Genomic DNA, 18,572 nt, shown 5'->3' on the forward strand with positions numbered 1-18,572 from the left:
CTACAGCAAAGGTGGGTTGAGCATATGGTCATGAAGCTAGAGTCAGCTATTGTGCAAAGTTGACCAAGAAAATAAAATGTTGAACACAGAAGAGTAGCACCCCATCTGACCTATCATTAACAAACTGTAAGAATGATATATGTCCTAAAAATATATAAGTAGCAGTTAACTTGTTTTATGAGTCTGAATGTCTGCTATGAACATATATTTTCAGCTGTGGTTTCAGTATCATTCTCTCAGGTGAATATAATCCTCCTCCTCTCTGGTCTCAGAGCACTAAGTAAAGGCCTTGGGCATGTTCGACAAGAGAACAAGCTAAACCACATTCACAAGCTACACTGACAGAAGCTGTGGTGAGCTGTTTCTCCGCCCTCTGACCAACCGCTGAAGCTGTTTACTCAGAACAGGCCTGCCGATTAGCTTCTACTAGATATGAAGAGAAAGAAGAGCTACAAGTGGTTTCAGCAGGCTACATTTAGAAGAGCAACTTGCTACTTATATAAAGTTATTAAAAATGGAACGTGTCTTTGATTTGTACCTTCAATCTGAGAATATACAGTTGTCATATTCGTTCATGCTTTGTTTCCATTTGAATCCAGTTGTATTGATTCATTCACCTTTCATTTGAGCAAAGTTACATTCTCTTTTTGCCAAATGATGCAAAAGTATAACAAGGGGGTACAACGTATCTGACGACAGCCTCAAAAGTGATAACACACAGCTACAGTACATAACAGTAATGTTTAACTGATTAACCTGCAATATGTTCTGATAACAATCTGAATATACATAGTTTGGTACTTCTTTTAAAACATATAACATATAACATAAAACAGACGTGAAAGACCAGCTTCATGAGATTAAAGTAGAGACTGAGACAGGAAGTACAGCCCCTTTGTATTCACTCCCCTGTGTGAAAGGCCAACCTCAGCTTAAGTTTCCATCAACCAGTTTTGTTTATCTGAGTCTTTCTGTGTTTCAGGTGTAATTGTTCTGTACACACAAAAGAAGGCATCACTAACATCTCTTTATGTGTCAACACACCAGCATCAGCTGTAGTATTTATTCATTAAGATAATGTTTGTGAATGAAGTAACACACAAGGTCAACTCAAAAATCAGATGAGCTTTATTTGCCATGTCTATACATGTACACACAAATATTGTCTGCCTTTACCAACTAGGAGCATTTTTTTGATTTTTGTTTTTTGTGTTTTGAGCAGCTTCGAGCTTTTCTTGTTCAATAGAATATCTGACTGACCTGCCCATCCATCCCCAGCCCATGATATTTTTTCCACCAGCATCTGTACTCGTTTTTTGAATAACCATTGACTGTATATACTAGGAAATAACTCAAATGTGGATCAGTTGCTTCTGCAGGGCTGCGAGGCAGTTTCTCTCCCAGCTGCACCAGCCATGCTGTATGTTGTAAATCGCATGTCTGCTGACAGCTGTTGTAAGGCTTTTTTTGGGTGGTGAACGTCGCTATTTCTCTCCAGACCTAGCAAAACTCACGTCTACGCTCACAGTTGGAGAAATTATGCGTTCAGATCACAGTTCACAAAAATATGGACGTCGTTCATTGAACGCGATCATGCACAACACTGGGCATAGAGAGGGTCAAACCAGTGACCTCATGGTCAGATGCTTCTTTAACCACCAGTTCACAGCTCCCCTAAGTTTGTTATGGGCAACATAGATCCCTGGGTGAAATCAAACTAGGGACGTTGCAGTCATGTGCTACTGAGATGATCTGCATCAACGTCTTTCTGGGACACTGTGACTGTGACACTCTGAAGGGAGTGTAGAGGACAGAGGTTGTGGTCACAACCACCTCTACAGCTCTGTGTGATGAGCTCTTCCTGCTGAAGTGACTGATACTCAGAGTGGGTAGTATTGGAATATTCATTCATTCATTCATTCATTCATCTTCTATGCCCGTTTAGTCCTGTTAAGGGTCACGGGGGTCTGCTGGAGCCTATCCCAGCTGTCATCGGGCGAGAGTCAGGGGTACACCCTGGACAGGTCGCCAGTCCATCGCAGGGCTAACACAGAGACAGACAACCATTCACACTCACACCTACGGCCAATTTAGAATCACCAATTAACCTAATGAGCATGTCTTTGGATGGTGGGAGGAAGCTGGAGTACCCGGAGAGAACCCACGCAGACACAGGGAGAACATTCAAACTCCACACAGAAAGGCCAGCCGGCCCATGGATTCGAACCGGTGACCTTCTTGCTGTGAGGCATCAGTGCTAACCACCTCTCCATTGTGCCACCCAGTATTGTAATATTTATATGTAAAATAAAATGTTAGATATCTGGATTATTAGGAGCCATATCTGGATATGAATGCAGTATATTAAATCAGACACTAGCTGACGGGTTCTGAGATTGTTGCTAATATTAGGAACTACACATTACACATTAGGAAGGTGGTCATAATGTTGTGCCTGATTGGTGTCTGCTTCCATGAAATTCAGTCTTCAGAAAGCATCGTAAAACATGTCTCTCTTCCCAAGACAGAATTCAGAAAAGTAAGGATTGATCAGCATGATCAAGTTGATTCAAGTTTGTCTTCTGTGTCTTATACTGAGAATCAAACACAATAAATTGGAGCAACTGAGCGTAGCCAGTCTTGACAGAATATTCATATTGGACTTTTCTGCAGTGTCACTTACATCCATTGAAGAGCTTGGAGAGGTTTATTTTGGTTTTAATGTCTTTTCATTTGATTTTGGGGCTTTTTTTTATTATTCAATATTTTTGTTCATTTGTAAAGCAGACACAGAACAAAGAACATGCATGACAGTAAGGTTAGATGATAATATATTGCATAAATTAAATGACATACAGAAAAAGAAAAAAGACAGAATGGGAAAAAAAGCAAGTATATCAATACTATAATAGACCTAATATGGACAGTTCCAAGAAACTTCACAATTTAGGCATAATACATGGAATGGGGACTGTGCTGCCATATCGATGTAGCAAAATCAGCACCCGAGAAACAACCAATCCACATTGCAACAACCTCTGTGTACCAGGTCTGCTATATCGCCCGGGAGGCAGTTCATGAAGGGAGCCCACAACTTGTCAAAATAGTTCTCATTCCCCTTTAAAACTGAGCTCAGGCGCTCCATTGGCAGCACTTTAAATATCTCTTCATACCACTGGTTAACAGATGGAGGTCTGGGCTCAATCCACTGAAATAGAATGCATCTCCTAGCTAGTAGAAGTAACTTGTACAGGAGTTTTTGCCGGAGCCTTGACATAGCAAGTCCCTCTCCTGCCAGATTTAATAGAAATAAACCAGGATCTATATGTATATTCTTAACAAAAATGAAGTTGATTTCCTGTGAGACTTTTTCCCAAAATTTAAAAAGGACAGCGCCAAATGCAATGTATGTACGACCCAACCTCCTGCTTACATTTACCACACAGGAGAGAAATTTCAGGATAGAAAGTATTCAGGGATTGGGGTGTACATTGTAATCTATGAAGGATCCTATACTGGCGCTCAATCTATTGCATATAAAAATCTTGCCTATTGATACTATTGCATCTGACCATGCTTCCTCTCCAAACTCAGTTACCAAGCCCCTGTGCCATAAACCTTTGATTTTGTCAATGTTACACAAATTAAGGGACTGTAGTTTCCTACAGAAATGGGAAATAATTGTCTTATTATGTTGACATTCTAACAGTAATGAGTCAATAGCTCAGGTTATTGGCTGAGCTTCAGTGAGACCTTGGCTATTAATAAAATGTCTGACCTGGAGGTAGCCATAAAAATGTTGAGATGGTACACCAAATTTAACCCTTATTTGTTCAAAAGATAACAATTTATCCCCCTAAAACAGGTCTCCCACAATTTAATTTTTAATACCACGATCATACCAGCACTGGAATATATTTGTATCAAGTCCTGGGGGAAAGACCTTGTTCTGAATAATGGGGTGAAGGGCTGGTGTGGGGCCTTTACTTTGAGTGAGTTTAACAATCCTCTCCCATTTTTTGATTCTGTTCATCATAATAGGGCTGTTTTTGACATTTACTGGGAGCAAAGACTTCTCATTGACAGCAAGGCTGAGTGGGGACAATAATGGGCAATGCCAGGCATCAATTTGGGCTCCCTGTGTAGAAACCATAAAATGTTTCAACCACCCACACACTATACGCATATGAGATGCCCAATTATAAAGTTGAAAATCAGGAAATGAGAGACCACCACTCTCCCTAGGTAGCCGCAGCGTTTTTAGGCTGAGACGCGGTTTCTTCCCATGCCTGATACATTTTGAAATAACTTTATCAATATCAGCAAAAACTGAATTATTTATCCTCAAAGGGAGCATCTGCATTGGGTACAGGACTCTCGGGAGAACATTCATTTTGATTAGACTCACTCTACCCAACCACAAGAGGGGGAGATCAAAGCACCTGAGTAAGTCACTTTTAATTGAAGACAGAATGGGAGAAAAATTCAGCTTACACAGGTTATTTAGGTTGGCGAGATCTTGGAGATCTTAACACCTAAGTATGTGAAACCGGAATCAGACCATTTAAAGGGAAAGTTGGGCCTATCCCCAAAGTCGCCCAATGGCAAAGCTTCAGATTTGTCAAAATTAATTTTATAACCTGAGAACTTGCCAAATAACTGTATAGTGGAGATGAGGGCTGGAACAGAGAATTCAGGGTGAGTTAAAAAGAGAATAACATCATCTGCATAAAGTGCCAATTTGTGAACAATTCCACAAAGACTGACACCCGAAATGTTATCTGCACACCTTATTGCCTCAGCTAATGGCTCAATAGCCAAGGCAAATAACAGAGAGGACAAGGGACAGCCCTGCCTCATGCCTCAACCAAGATGAAAGGTCTCTGAGGTGATGCCATTAACCAGCACTCTTGCCATAGGAGCGCTATAGAGTAACCTGACCCACTTAATAAATTCAGGCCCAAGTCCAAACCTCTGAAGAACCTCAAACAGATATTCAAATTCCACTCTATCAAATGCTTTAGCTGCATCTAAAGCCACACATAAAATTCTCTCTTGACTACAGTTTGCATATTGGATCACATTAAGAAGGCGCCTAACATTAGAATGTGAGAATCTAACTACCAGTACTCGTTTCAAAGTACTGCAATATAATTGGCTAATGAGGACATATGTGACTCCAGAAAAGCTTAATAAGTATAATGGTGATATCCCAGACTTGTGTTTCAGGTGTGGAGAGGAGAAAGGGACGTCCTTCCACTGTGTCTGGGAATGCAATAAAATACAACAGTTTTGGAAAGAGATTAAACAAGCTCTGGACACTATATTGGGTATACAATTAGCTCTTGACCCTAAACATTTTATTTTAGGTTTATATCCTGATGGACATCTTATGTCTAGAAAGATAATTACCGCCCTGGACTTATGTCTACTGCTGGCAAAAAGAGTCATAGCACTCTCATGGAGGAAGACCAGTAAACCAAAACTCATTAACTGGATTAAGGAATTGTCCACAACTTTACCTATCGAAAAAATTACTTACATTATTAAGGGGAAACTATCACTTTTTCAAAACATTTGGGGTCCCTTTATGCAATATATGGAAAATGTGGATCTTAGTAGTGTGGTGAATGAGGCAGATGAGGTGTAATTGTTGTTGGTCCTCTGCAGTTTCCTAAACTGTAATTTTGAAGCAGGGTGTCGAGGTGGTTAGCACTGATGCCTCACAGTAAGAAGGTCACCGGTTCGAATCCATGGGCCTTTCTGTGTTCTCTCTGTGTCTGCGTGGTTCTCCCCGGGTACTCCGGCTTCCTCCCACCATCAAAAGACATGCTCATTAGGTTAATTGGTGATTCTAAATTGACTAAAGCAGACCCCCACGACCCTTAACAGGAATAACCGGGTATAGAAAATGAATGAATGAATGAATTTTGAAGCATGCACAACAGTGCAATTGAATTGAAGTTGAGCAACCCTTGGAAAATAGAGAAACTTGTTTGTTGTTTTGTTTTGTTTTGTTTTGTTTGTTTTGGGGGGTTTTGTGTTTTTCTTTTATTTGATTAAGTTACTATTTACAGGTCATATATTTTGTACTTCCACTTAAATGTTGCTCTATCATCTTATAAATGTCTGATTTGCAAGGAAGGGCAATTGACTGTTATACAATAATTTAGCTGCCCTGGATGTTTCCTTTGATGTGGAAGCACTCTAATTTCTGTATATCATTTTGAAAACTCCATAAAGATATTGTTGGGGAAAAAAAAAAAGAATGTGAGAATCTGTAAAACCTAATAAAACCTGTCTGATCAGGTTTAATAAGATCGGGAAGATAAACCTCCAGTCTCCTAGCAAGGAGTATGGATAGCAAATTACAGTCAACCCCAACCCCAGGTTTATTGGCCGATATGATGAGCAGCAGTCTGAGGGTTTCTGAGGGCCCTTCTTTAAAATAAGCGATATATTGACCAATGAAGTGTTGCCGGTAATGTGCCATGTTCAAAAGACTCTGTATACATCCTGGTGAGTGGCTCCACCACCAGCCTGGACATTTTCTTATAAAATTCTGGGCAGAATCCATCAGGACCTTTAATCATTTCATTTTGATGAGGAGGATGTCTGAGTCCAAGAAATAAAAAAAAGAAAAAAGAAAAAAGAAAAAAAAAAGATGTTATTTAGAAATCATCGTGTCATGCAATTTCTTCCTCCATGATGAGATATAAAATCCAGGAAATAAAATAACCTGTCAATCAGAGCAATGTTTGTCTTAAACAGCAAGACTACTGTAGACTATTTAGTTTTCAGCTTAAAAGTTCACACCTTAAGAAATAGAAAAGAAACATTTTAGGTTTTTATTGCCATTCACTTCTTGTTTTTTCTAATTTGCTTTGTTTTAGAAAACCACTGTGAACATGAAACAGAAGCTAGGTGTCGTTTCATGTGCTCAGACTGGAAAGATAATTTCCACTGTGGTAGTACAGTGACATACCAGCAGAAAAATAGACCAATCAGATTGACCAATATTTGGTCCCTCCCACTTGATGCGATTACATTAAGGTTGAACCCCCTACAACATCCTCTTATTTTAACGCAGTCAAACAGAGATCAATCAGAAGATGCTGATCATATTGTATTTACTGCTGATGCTCAGAGTGGGCCGTAAGTATAGAAAGTCAGCTTCTTTCCATATTATGTATATTTTACATGTCATTTCTTGCAGATATCTTTCAGACCATGGCATATATACATCTGATTGTCACTGCTCTGTTTAATCTTTAGGATGCACAGATGATCTGACCTTTGTAACACAAACAGTTGATGTTGGAGATGATGTGACTCTGATCTGTCCCCGACAGACATCTATGTATCAAGAAACCTTACATTGGATCAGGCTTGTTTCAGGAAACTGGCCTGAATTCTTGGGAGGAACATACAACTTTGATCATGATGATGTTAATAAGACTCCTCACATTACAGCAAAACAAGAGCCTGGAACCTTTATTCTGCATATTAGTCAAACTAAGCTCAGTGATACTGGAGTTTACTACTGTATAAAAGTAGATTCTCTTCACATGACATTTCTGAATGGAACCTTTCTGAGAATTAAAGGTATGTGAATTTGTGTTCTCGTGTATATAATTCACATTTAAATTTATGTTATTTTCACTACTGTCAGTAAGACATTATTTATTCTTTATATTTTGTAGGACCAGAACCAGATATCACTGCCGTCATTCAAGTGTCTCCATCTGATCCAGTTCATCCAGGAGACTCAGTGACTCTGCAGTGTTCAGTCCTCTCTGACTCTGAGAACAAAACATGTCCAGAAGATCACAGTGTGTACTGGTTCAGAGCCAAATCAGATGAATCTCATCCCAGTTTAATTTACGCTCATCAAAACAGTGGTGATGAATGTGAGAGGAGTCCTGAGACTCACTCACAGAAATGTGTCTACAGCTTCTCTAAGGACATCAGCTCCTCTGATGCTGGGACTTACTACTGTGCTGTGGCCACGTGTGGACAGGTCATTTTTGGAAATGGAAAAAAAATGGACAACAAAGGTAACTGTAACTGAATATTTTAGTGTCTGATACAGTCTGTTAATATAACGTAAAAACACATGTGTTCCTAATGTATAGACTTACATAATGTAATTAATTATCACTACTTGGTGCTTTTATTTTTTCAGTACTCAACACGTGGGATGTACAGAAGGCCAATATACTTATCTTTCTGTTATGTGCTGCTTTGGCTACAAGTCTGATTGTTATAGCCTTCCTCATTTATACCATCAAGAAGAAAAATTGTGACGGTAATCAATCTGATCAATCTATCAAACAGTATTTTATAAAAGCCTAAAATAGATTTTCACTTAAATGTCTCTGTTGTTTTGCAAACAGATGCTCCGGTGAAAAGTCAGAAGGTAAGGTGTACAAATGAGAAAAGATAGAAAATATCATTGGAATTTTTTTAATAGTTCTCCCTCCATAAATATAAATATTACCTGAAATCTCATAACATTGTTACATTATTTTCTTATCTATCGTCAGAGAGATGAAGATACATTAGTTTATTCTGCACCAAACATCAAAACGAGGAAAGCTGGCAAAGAAGAGAGAAAGAACGCACAAAGAACAGAGGAAGGGATCATCTACTCTGATGTCAGAGCTTAAACAGTCTTTTTTTATTTTTGTATGCATGTAGAAAATATAAAACTTAAGCAGTACCCATGTGTGATTAGAATCACTAATGTAGCAGTTGAATGTGTATTCTGTTCAGTCTTTTCAGAGTTGTTGAATGACAAGGAAGTTTGTCGTTCTGATGCAAAAGTACCAGCATATTTTAAATTCTTACTTCATTTTTGTTGTTTTTTCATTTTTAACTTTTTCACAGAAATGTCCTACATGTATCAGCACAGTGTAACATTACTCCGCAAAATGCATTGTGTATGTGTTGCTTCTTAAAAATACAAAGTAAAACTATGTACAAAACCTATAATAACATTTCATATAAAAATAAAACACATTCAATATTTCTGATGCATCATTTCCTTTTCTTTGTTTTTAAAGCTGCACAAATATTGATTCATGTTTCCCACATTCATTTTGATAATATAGTAAAATAGTTCAGTCAGTGCTGAAGTTCACAGTAGAAACAACCACATACTCATTGTATGCTTGCAATTCAATAATTTCTCCCACATTTGATTAAATGTGATTAAAAAATACAACAGCAAAGTGAATTTGTTTGAAAGAAAATCAACAGCTTACAATTATTGACAAAATAAAAGTGCAAATCTGATCAGTAACTCGTGGACTTGATAGTTTCACAGTGACTGCAAATGTCTCGAAATTAACTTGTTGTTTAAATATTTGATTTAATAATTGAACATGTCTGTAATCAATAATCCAGGCGGAACTAGTGTACCACCAACCACAGAGCACACGTCAGTACAAAATAGGACTACATTTGCTATAGATAAACTGTGTGCTTATTTGCATCATATAAAGTGATTTTATTATTGTGGTAGATCTTATAAAACAGATGCCATAAAACCTTGAAGATTAATGTGAATTATAATAGAATAGAATAGAATAGAATAGAAGAGAATGCCTTTATTGTCATTGTACAAGTACAACAAAATTAAGGTGTATATAGTAAATAACAGACACATTACAGACAGTGGGTTAATGAGAATATTTGTATGGTTTTTCAGAGAGTGGCATGGGGTAGTGGGGTACTCCAGTGACAGAACCTTCAACTGAAAAGAAAAGCTTGTCATGTTTCAAAAATAAAAGAGGGTTTGTAAAACAGCAGCACACCCAGTGAGAGAGAAGAACTGAAAGTGTGTGGGGGTAGGTGGATTGCACTGTTGCTGTGCATCTTGGTGCCACAGGAGCAGCCACGACCTCCCAACTAGTAAGTGCACAATGAACAGTTTGTATTTTCCATTGCCATCACAATTTCTCTCTCTCTGTATGCACGCTATGAGATGAGGAACCAGGCAAACTGAGTAAATGTATAAAGGAGAGCTCTAGGCCAGCGTCAGTGGACCGTCTGCCTAGATTTGCCCCACACAATCTGAACAAGTTCAGACTCAGTTTCCAGTGACAGTTGATGTACACTGTTGCCATCCTATTGTAATGCAATACATCTATTCATCAGCTGCAAAGCAAAGTGTTTCACAGCACATTCAGTACCATGGACAGCTCCAGGCAGCTGTTGAGAAGAACACTGTTACGTGTGCCAAACTCTCCAAAAAGGAAGAAGTGGGTTCTTCCAATCAGCCAGATTCTCCAAATGTCCTTGTATGAAAGAGTCACAGGGAGATGACCACACAACATTAAGACATCATGTCCAGCAACTGCATCACAGTAAGTAGTTCACCCTGCCACACACCACAGAACAGCAGAGTTTAGTGCCTCCAGCCTGGGTGAGGACAGCTTTGCTCTCATAGCAGTGGAGTACATGTCCACTTGTACACTCAAACTGATAATCTCCCAAGAGTCCATGATGATCAGGTCATGAGCTAAAACAGCTTCTTGTTCCACTACTTATGTAATGGCTCTAATTCCATTTACACATGTTTTGATGAAGGACTTGAGATGGAAATCTAAATAGCCCTACTAGGAATGTTTAGCACCTTGTCTCTTTATTGTTTCCTACTGCATCACGCTTTCAGAACTATTGACATTTGGATTTGTCATAGCATGAAACAAAGCCAGAGTCTGAAGTATGTTCTCCTGATCTCACCGCACACTGTAGAGGCCTTTTGCATGTCTGTCATAAGAACAACAAGCTAAACCACATTCACCAGCTACACAGACAAGAGCTGTGGTGACCTGTTTCTCTGCCCTTTGACTGAAGCTGTTTACTCAGAACAGACCTAACTATGAGCTTAGGCTGGATTTAAAGAGAGAGCTCATTTTATTTATTGATTTATTCACCCTTAATTTGGAAAGACTGTCAGTCAGCCACTGGACTAAATGATAACTGTTCACATATTACTACTACTACTACTACGACCACTACTACTACTACTACTAATAATAATAATAATAATAATAATAATAATATAGTGCTGTATACTTGCCTTTTTAAAACAGATAAAACCGTGGTGCATGACCAGCTTTCTGAGCTTAAAGCAGAGACTGAGACAGGAAGTACAGGCCCTTTGTATTCATGCCCCTGTTTGAAAGGCCAACCACAGCAATGTCAACCAGTTGTATTTATGTATGTCTTTCTATGTTTAACACAAAGAAAACCTGTACATACAAAGAAGGACACACAGTAGAAGAAACTATTTTTTGTCAGTGTCTTGGTTTAAATAACATTTTATCATTGCTCATACTCTTCTGTGTGTTTAATTATGTGTGTGTGTGTGTATCAGTGCAAGACCAGGGACACTACAGACCTATATCCCTTTGCTCATGATCAATAATGATCAAATAAATTGAACCTAACGAAAATCACAAACAAAGATGCTCCAGTCTGACAAATACTGTTGCCATTTTAATCCTTTGAGTTGTTTTTTCTTAGTTTAACCAGAAGGTTAGCGGTTCAGTCCCTGGTACATGAATTAAATGAATGAAGTCATTTACACTGCAGACCCTCATGTCTTTGCTCATGCTTAATAATAAAGTGACCCTGATGAAAACCACAAACCAAATTGTTCCAGTCTCACAACTACTGATACAGTTTTGACCCTTAGGGTTATTGTCTCTTTGTTTTTCCATTGATCTACTCTCTACCTGTCAGACTTTGTGGTGCCTCCTCATAACCAGTTCCAGCGTTCAACTCTCAGCTGCATTATTTTGCCCTTTTTCCACATTCACAGGACTTAATTATCTCACAACGGTTCATGTGAAGCAGTTGAACCTTTGATCAGGTCGAGGTCAGGGTGTGTTTTTGTGATACTGTGACACTGGTTCTCTGTGGAGAGTGTAGAGGATGAGCTCATAACCACAGCCACCTCCCAGACTCTATATGCTGTGCTCTTCCTGCTGATGTGAGTGATGTTCAGAGTGGGTGGGTCATCACTGATGATGTGGAGCTTCTGAATTGGTTGATTCACACAACACTAAAATGGCTCCGTTCTTTTAACATTGTGGTAAATGGTTGGATACATCAAACACAGTACTTAAATTCACATGTTACTGAGTGACACATTGTTGTGGTATTTGTTGTTACAAATATATTAACACCTATTTCATATGATGCATTTAAATGTAATGCTTAATGGTATGAGGCAAAGCCTTTAAAGCTGGACAAGAAAATAATATAGCGAGCTGTGTTTTGATTCAAAATGAAGCTCTATATCTGTGAGAAATTCACTTTAAGTTTTGATATTCATGGTAATCTCTGAGTTTGTAAATATATGTTTACACATACACAGAATAAGTTATAAAGCTTGGCAGTAGATTGACTCTGGACCTTTCTGCAGTGTGTTGTCTATATCTGTCTGTGGGCTTGGACTTAGAAAATGAATAACTGGAACGTCATTATGCTCAGAGTGGGACGTAAGTATAAGTAGAAAGCTCAGACTTATTCCACATGCTGTATGTAGTGTTAACTAGATGAGTGTTGTCTTGGAGTTTACAATATGTCACATACAAATCTGTTCCTCTTTATATACATCACATCTGGATAGTCTATAGGAAGTCTAGCCTCACTGCCAACATACAGTTGCCATATACATTGCAATATACAATTGCCAGTGAGGGGCAAATACAACTGCATCCTGTGAGGATCCTTAGGCAAGATAATAATGGATCAGGCTTACCTCAGGAACATGAGAGCTACACTGGCTCGGATGTCACCTGGGTCAACAAGGTCCGTGTCAGGTGCTAGGGAACCAGGGCAACCTGATGAGAAATGAGCAACCCCAGAGAGAAGGGATACATGCAGCGAATGTGGGACAAATGGTTACTTCGAAAACCCACAATTAAGGCTAACAACGAAACAGCTGTTAGCCCAGAGTTCTAACAACAGCAATCGAAAAGGTACAAAAACAACACTATGGCAAGGGGGAGCCAGGACGACAGGTCAGCGGGGGAATGCCACCATCACCACCACAATCAGAGATTGGGTACCAAGCCCCTACAAATACCAACAGCCTCAATACAAGAGCTGCTGACCTGAGAAGGAAGATCATTCTATAATAAATTCTATAATTAGAGAAAACCTGTGATGAGACATTAACTACACATTTCTTTTCTCCATGTTTAAGTCATGCAAATGATAAATTCAAGTGGAATCTGGGTATCTGCTGCAATTTAACTTTTACAATGATTTGTGCAAAAGAGAAAGAGGTATGCAGTGGTTAAAACTCCAGCAACACCTGTAATATATGGAGAACCGTTACAGCTTGTGGCCTTTATCAAAAAATGCTTTTTAAATAGGCGTATAGTAAGGAGTCAAATAAAGAGAAAGAAAGAAATAAGTCAAATTAATTACTAATCTTACATGGCCACATGTACATATGAGTCAATGGGGCTACAGCAAAGGTGGGTTGAGCATATGGTCATGAAGCTAGAGTCAGCTATTGTGCAAAGTTGACCAAGAAAATAAAATGTTAAACACAGAAGAGTAGCACCCCATCTGACCTATCATTACAATGAGATATGTCCTAAAACTATATAAGTAGCAGTTAACTTATTGCATTTTAAAACATATAAAACAGGAGTGAAAGACCAGCTTCATGAGATTAAAGTAGAGACTGAGACAGGAAGTACAGCCCCTTTGTATTCACTCCCCTGTATGAAAGGCCAACCACAGCTTAAGTTTCCATGAAAAAGTTTTGTTTTTCTGAGTCTTTCTGTGTTTCAGGTGTAATTGTTCTGTACACACAAAACAAGGCATAAGATACAAAGGCATCACTAACATCTCTTTATGTGTCAACACACCAGTATCAGCTGAAGTATTTATTCATTAAGATAATGTTTGTGAATGAAGTGACACACAAGGTCAGCTCAGAAATCAGATGAGCTTTATTTGCCATGTCTACACATGTACACACAAATACTCTCTGCCTTTACCAACGAGGAGCAGTGGGGCTCCATCCAAGGTGCTCAGGGAGCAGTTTGGGGTTTTTATATGAGCAACATGCTCAGCCATGGGCATAGACAGTGTTGTCCAAGTTCACACTAAACAAGAAGTACAGATTAAAGTGAACTAGTTCAAGCTGACAGCTGATATTTCTTTTTCTTTGTTAAATGAGCAGCTTCGAGTTATTCCTGTTCAACAGAATCTCTGACTGACCTGCCCATCTATCCCTTGCCTGTGATATTTTTTTCCACCAGGATCTGTACTCCTTTTTTGAATAACTATTGACTGTATATACTAGGAAATGAGTCAAATGTTTGTGTGAATCAGCTGCTTATGCGGGGCTGGAGGCAGCTTCTCTTCTAGCTGCACCAGCCATGCTATATGCTGGAAATCGCGTATCAGCTGACAGCTGTTGTAAAGCTTTTTTTTTCTTTTTTTTGGGTGGTGAACGTCGTTATTTCCCTCCAGATTGAGGGAAACTCATGTCTATGCTCACAGTTAAAAAAAAAATTGCGTTTAGATCACAGTTCACAAAAATATGAACGTCGTTCATACACAACACTGGGCATAGAGAGGGTCAAACCAGTGACCTCATAGTCGGATGCTTCTTTAACCACCACTGAAGGTAACTGTGTTATTGTTCCTTTAGTTTTATAGTAAACATCACCATGACCAAGTTTTGTTTTAAGTTATTAAAAACAATGTTTTTGACCAATTTTTATCTTTGTTTCTTCTTGTTATCATTACAGAAACCAACATGTGGTCACAGACGGTCATTTCAGCTATTTTTCCTCTGTGTGCTGTCCTGGTTATAAGTCTGATTGTTGCAGCTTTCTTCATCTTCAACAAATATAATTTTTGCAGCGGTAATAGTAGTTACATATTGTATTCTAGTCTTAACATAATAACAAATGAAGCCTTCTATTACTGATATCTGTGTATTTTCTGCTTCATAGGTCCTACTGCAGTTGTTGTACAAAGAAATAGTGGTGCAAAGAAAACTCTGCAGGTAAGGATTTTATCTGTAGATTAACCTACAAGTTATGAACCTTGTTTAACTTGTAATTTATGTAATGTGTTTCCTAAGAGAGGTGAAGACACATTGGTTTATTCTGCTGTCGTCTTCACCATGATGAACGGGGACCAAGGTGGAAGAAGGAACGCAAAAGCAGCAGAAGGAGAGAGAGGATGTACATGGCTCTGCAGGCTTTTAGTCTGGATTAGTGAGGTCTGTTTATTTTAGCATCCAGTTGATATTTGTTTGGAGCGTATGTGTTTGTCACATTGAACCACTGGTAATACTGTCTATTATCATTTTATTTATGTCATTCTTCTTCTTCGGAGAAATACTAAAATGAAGTTTCACTTATAATCTGTAGTTCTTACAAATATATTATTGTGAGTTGCAACTGTTTCTGTTTTATTACTTTGTTCTATCAACCAATGTAAATAAATAAAACACACTTTCTCTCAACATGTGGAATAAATGAATCACAATTAATATTTAAAACACTGAGTTCATCAAGTTAAAATCCTCAGTTTCACAGATGTGTTGAAATAGTTCATCTTGCAGAAATACAATTTGTCAACAAACTGAAAAGCTGATGCTCTCCATCAGGACAGAAAACACTGTATTTTCAGTCACAACTATGGGATGGCAGCTGGCTATAAGAAGCTCTGTGTGAACATCCAAGCTGAAAGATGGCGGGCCGGCTCTGCTCTGACTATAAAGAGAGGTGTTACCCAGTGTGGGAATCTGCTCTGACAATAGAGTACACACACTCTGAGCTCTCTCTCCTCCTCTTCACTCTTGTCACTCGTTTTGTGGAGACGCCCAGTGCTTCATCTTTGCTTCACCATCCTGCAGTAATACAGAATAAAAAAATGTCAGTGTTATTGAACATTTAGACCTTATATCTACAGCATCTTCAAATGACTGAATCATGGTGATTGCTGTATCTGTGCAACAATAACATTTGCCTTAGTCTGAATATGACACTTGTAAGTCATCAGTGGTATAAAAATACACTTGTGATATCATTTAAAAACAGCATCAGCAGTATGCAGGAAAGACCAATAACAAGTATATAATAAAATCTGGTCTTGTTCATTTCATTTATTATTTTAGGCCCTGTGTAATACTCCTATAGTGGCATACTGTATAGGCCTTGATTGCTTAGCAGTGACTTTACAATGAGCTACAACATCCATTTATTTCATTTCTAAGATATTTACCAGAACCATGATTGATCGATCCACAGTTGACTGGTCATGTTGAAGATCATTGGAGGTTCTCACTTCTCCTTACAAATGAATAAAACACGTTCTCAGTGTGTGAATGTACAGGGAATATGGTAACAGCTTTCATAGCAGTGAGATCTTATCGTCCTCTCTTTTAGGATTAAAGTGGTGCACTGCTGTGGTGAGCTTAATGTAGCCCCACTGCTGTAATGAGACCCACTGATTTGCTCTGCTATAGCACTGAGATGTCAGGAGTGACATGATTTGTTCAGGGACATCTTTGGAGTTTGCAGTGAAATACAATATGATTTAATTAGACATTAAGTATACATCAGAACATTTAATGCAGAACATTTAGTCTGCAGCTATAGTTTAACTGCATTAGAGTATTTTGTCAAGTTTAGTTGAAGCAAGTATATAATCTTAGTAAATAGAAACAAATGGGCTTTTGACGACCACATATCCAACCATCTAATGAAAAATATCAAGTTGAATATGATATCATTGGTATACAGCAAATATGTTGCACAATAAAAAAGATGGTCTTCAGTAAATTAAGAAATCAAAAAAAAAAAAAAAAAAAAACAATGAACTAGTCCAATCCTCAAGTAAACTAAATGGCAAGTCATCACATAAGTGTCTGAGAATTTTCAAGAGGATGGAGAACAGACTTAGTGGGTTACAAAATGGTTTTAAATGTTTTACCAGTGAAAGTAGACTTGGCTAGATAGATAGATAGATAGATAGATAGATAGATAGATAGATAGATAGATAGATAGATAGATAGGAAATTCACTTCGTAGCTGCTCCATATCACACACATTCATTCATTCATTCATTCATTCATTCATCTTCTGCAACCCCTTATTCCTGTGAAGCGGTCCAGCTGTCATCGGGCGAAAGGCGGGGTACACCCTGGACAGGACCTTCTTGCTATGAGACATCAGTGCTAACCACCTCTCCACTGTGCCTCCCCCATATCACACACATTCAAATAAAATAATACTTAAAATATAAGATCAAAGATAAAAATACAAGAATAAAATGAATGAATTGGCTATCTTTTCCCTTCTCAGAAGGGTGGTGCCACGAGGTGATCCAATTATTTAATGATAAATAATTAATTTTCATTCGTTCAACTTCTGTAACCGCTTGTTCCTGTTACCTTAACAGGAATGAATGAATAATTAATTTTGATAATTCGGGATGACGAATTGAACAACTTTTTTTGCGGGAAACCGACTGCCCGCTGCGCTCCCAGCCAGAGGGGAGGACACACTCGTTGTGACGGAGCGTGACGTGTGGTTGGTGTTTAAGCAGCTGGACCAGATGGGATTATTGGACGAGTCCTCAAAACCTGCACTGATCAGTTGGCGCCTCTATTTACAGTGATATTCAACCTCTCACTCAGACAGTGTGTGATCCCAACCTGCTTTAAGAAATCCATAATAGTCCCTGTACCAAAGAAACCACACCCCAGCAGTTCCAACAACTTCAGGCCCATAGCCCTCACATCTGTGGTGATGAAATGGTTTGAGAGATCAAGACGTTCATCACTTCCACACTGCCAAACCACCCTGGATCCACTACAGTTCAGATACCGGCCGGAGAGGTCCACAGATGACACCATAACCTTCCTCCTCCACAAGACCCTCTCCCATGTGAACACTGAGAGAAACTATTTGAGAGTGCTGTATGTTGACTACAGCCAGGCACGGAGTGGCTAATCGGGAGGACCGGGACAATTCTTGGTGGGCCGGTCTGACTTTCGGGCCGGTGTTCAATTATTATTTTTATTTATTTATTAATATTTTGGGCCGGTGTTCAGTCATGGCACTGAGTAGGTATCACGTGTATGCTGTTACCGCTGTCGCTGGGCCGTCTCCACTTGCAGCTCTTTTCTTTTTGTTTTTTTGCAGACGCAGCCTGACGTAACACGTCCGTGCACAGCGCACACTGTCAGTGGTGTTTGGAGCCTGGCTCCAGCCCCAGAAGTGCAAGGGTGTTTGCAAAATGGAAAATAAGAGAAAAGCACTGGAGACAGATGCAGCCAAATGTGCAAAAATCGGCAGCTTTTTCAATAAAACGTGCTTGTGGTCTGAAACGGGTACAAGATGTTGAACAAAATGCAACTTTACCTGCACCCTTCAAGTTAAGTAATTAATTAGCCTATCAAGTCAATGGATTGCGGGGCGTTGTAACATATAGCCAGTCTAACCTAACGTTAATTAAATAGTATGATGCGACGCCACATAACTGGCCACAAACTTTGTCTTGTAGAACCTCAG

General features: G+C 38.9%; 1 protein-coding gene across 1 annotated transcript; it reads left to right on the plus strand.

The window, feature by feature from the left end:
- Window positions 1–6,978: 6,978 nt before the first annotated feature.
- Window positions 6,979–8,361, plus strand: LOC311491274 (signal-regulatory protein beta-2-like). Its single transcript, XM_084549177.1, has 3 exons — window positions 6,979–7,605; window positions 7,704–8,057; window positions 8,186–8,361. The coding sequence occupies exons 1-3, from the start codon at window positions 7,359–7,361 to the stop codon at window positions 8,353–8,355; spliced, it is 771 nt and encodes a 256-aa protein (XP_084405303.1). The 5' UTR covers window positions 6,979–7,358; the 3' UTR covers window positions 8,356–8,361.
- Window positions 8,362–18,572: the final 10,211 nt, after the last annotated feature.

This window comes from Chelon labrosus, assembly GCF_963514085.1.
Source record: "Chelon labrosus genome assembly, chromosome: 8".
In the NCBI taxonomy this organism is placed as follows: Eukaryota; Metazoa; Chordata; class Actinopteri; order Mugiliformes; family Mugilidae; genus Chelon; species Chelon labrosus.